This window comes from Arachis duranensis, chromosome 4, assembly GCF_000817695.3.
Source record: "Arachis duranensis cultivar V14167 chromosome 4, aradu.V14167.gnm2.J7QH, whole genome shotgun sequence".
In the NCBI taxonomy this organism is placed as follows: domain Eukaryota; kingdom Viridiplantae; phylum Streptophyta; class Magnoliopsida; order Fabales; family Fabaceae; genus Arachis; species Arachis duranensis.
In genome coordinates this window covers 43,462,456-43,464,105 of record NC_029775.3, presented here as the reverse complement: position 1 = coordinate 43,464,105, position 1,650 = coordinate 43,462,456, and the positions used below count along the sequence as shown (strand labels likewise).

Genomic DNA, 1,650 nt, shown 5'->3' with positions numbered 1-1,650 from the left:
TGCTGTGACAGAGCATTTGCAATCGTTTTCACTGAGAGGATGGGAGGTAGCCACTGACAACGGTGAAACCCTTGCTTAAGCTTGCCATGGAAGGGAGTAAGAAGGATTGGATGAAGACAGTAGGAAAGCAGAGAGACGGAAGGGAAGGCATCTTCATGCGCTTATCTGAAGTTCCTACCAATGAATTACATAAGTATCTCTATCTTTATCTTTTATGTTATTTTCGTTCATCACCATTACTATTTGAGTTTGCCTGACTAAGATTTACAAGATGACCATAGCTTGCTTCAATACTAACAATCTCCGTGGGATCGACCCTTACTCGCGTAAGGTTTATTACTTGGACGACCCAGTGCACTTGCTGGTTAGTTGTGCGAAGTTGTGTAATGCCATGGTATTGAGCTACCAAGTTTTTGGGGTTCATGACCGGGGATTATGAGAGTTGTGAGAAGTATTGTTCACAATTTCGCGCACCAGTATGCCTGCAAGTACCGTTCACTATTAGGAACAGAACTTTTATACATGATCTAATTTGTTTTCTTCTATGTGGTTTGAAGTTATTCTAGGATTAGATTTGTTGTCTAAGTATCATGTTTTCCTTGATTTCTTTGAAAGAACTGCTGTTATTTCGTCTGATAGTTTAGATATTAAACCATTTCTGTCTCATACTTTATATCTGAATTCCGTAAGAGTTACCTTAGATGGGAGTGATTGTGAGGGGTACGTTCTGTTAGCGGCTAGCTCGAATGATAGTGAATTAAGCTTAGAACGAATCCAAATGGTGAAAGAATTCTCTGATGTTTTCTTGGATGACATACCTAAGTTTCTTCCTCAGCAAGAGATAAAATTCAGCATTGATCTAGTACCTGGAACCGGACCGATTTTCATAGCACCGTACCGGATGTCACCATTGCTTGCAGAGCTGAAGAAGCTATAAGATAGGATCGTAGTGGCCTATGGAGGTACAAGAACAGAATTTGTGTGCCCAACTCTGGAGAATTGCATATGAGTACATCATACCATCCTCAGACAGACGGACAATCAGAGCGAACAATCCAGACATTGAAAGACATGTTAAGATCTTGTGGGATGGATAACCATGGCAGTTAGGATAAGTGTTTGCCATTGGTCGAGTTCGTCTACAACAACAGTTACCAACAAAGTATTGGGATGGCACCATATGAAGCTCTCTACGGAAGAAGATGTCAAACACTATTGTATTGGAATGACGATGGAGAAGCTAGTGTCTTAGGTCCAAACTTAGTGTAAGAAACTACTGAGAAGATAAAGGCGATTCATCGGAAGATCCAAACAGCACAAAGCCGTCAAAAGATCTATGCCGATAATAGACGTAGACCCTTAGAGTTTAGTGATGGAAACCGTGTCTTTCTAGAAGTAACCTCAATTACTGAAATAGGTAGAGCCCTTAAGACTAAAAAAAAAAAAAAACTTAACCCACGATACATAGAACCTTTCCAAATACTTAAAAGAGTCGGCCTAGTAGATTATCAAATAGTCCTTCCTCCTTATTTATCAAACCTTCATGATGTTTTTCATGTCTCACAACTTAAGAAATATATTCCCGATGAGAGTCACATTTTACAACCAGAAATAGTACAGTTATGAAATCATTTGACATATCAAGCATCA

At 39.5% G+C, this 1,650-nt stretch overlaps 1 protein-coding gene across 1 annotated transcript in view; it reads left to right on the top strand.

Moving 5' to 3' along the window:
• LOC107484553 (uncharacterized) overlaps positions 1-937 on the top strand; it is a 54,370-nt gene extending 53,433 nt beyond the window's left edge. Inside the window, exon 2 of the mRNA XM_016105108.1 lies at positions 558-937. Within this exon, the coding sequence (XP_015960594.1) occupies positions 558-937 (380 nt within the window). The remainder of the gene's footprint in view (positions 1-557) is intronic.
• The last annotated feature ends 713 nt before the right edge of the window (positions 938-1,650 follow it).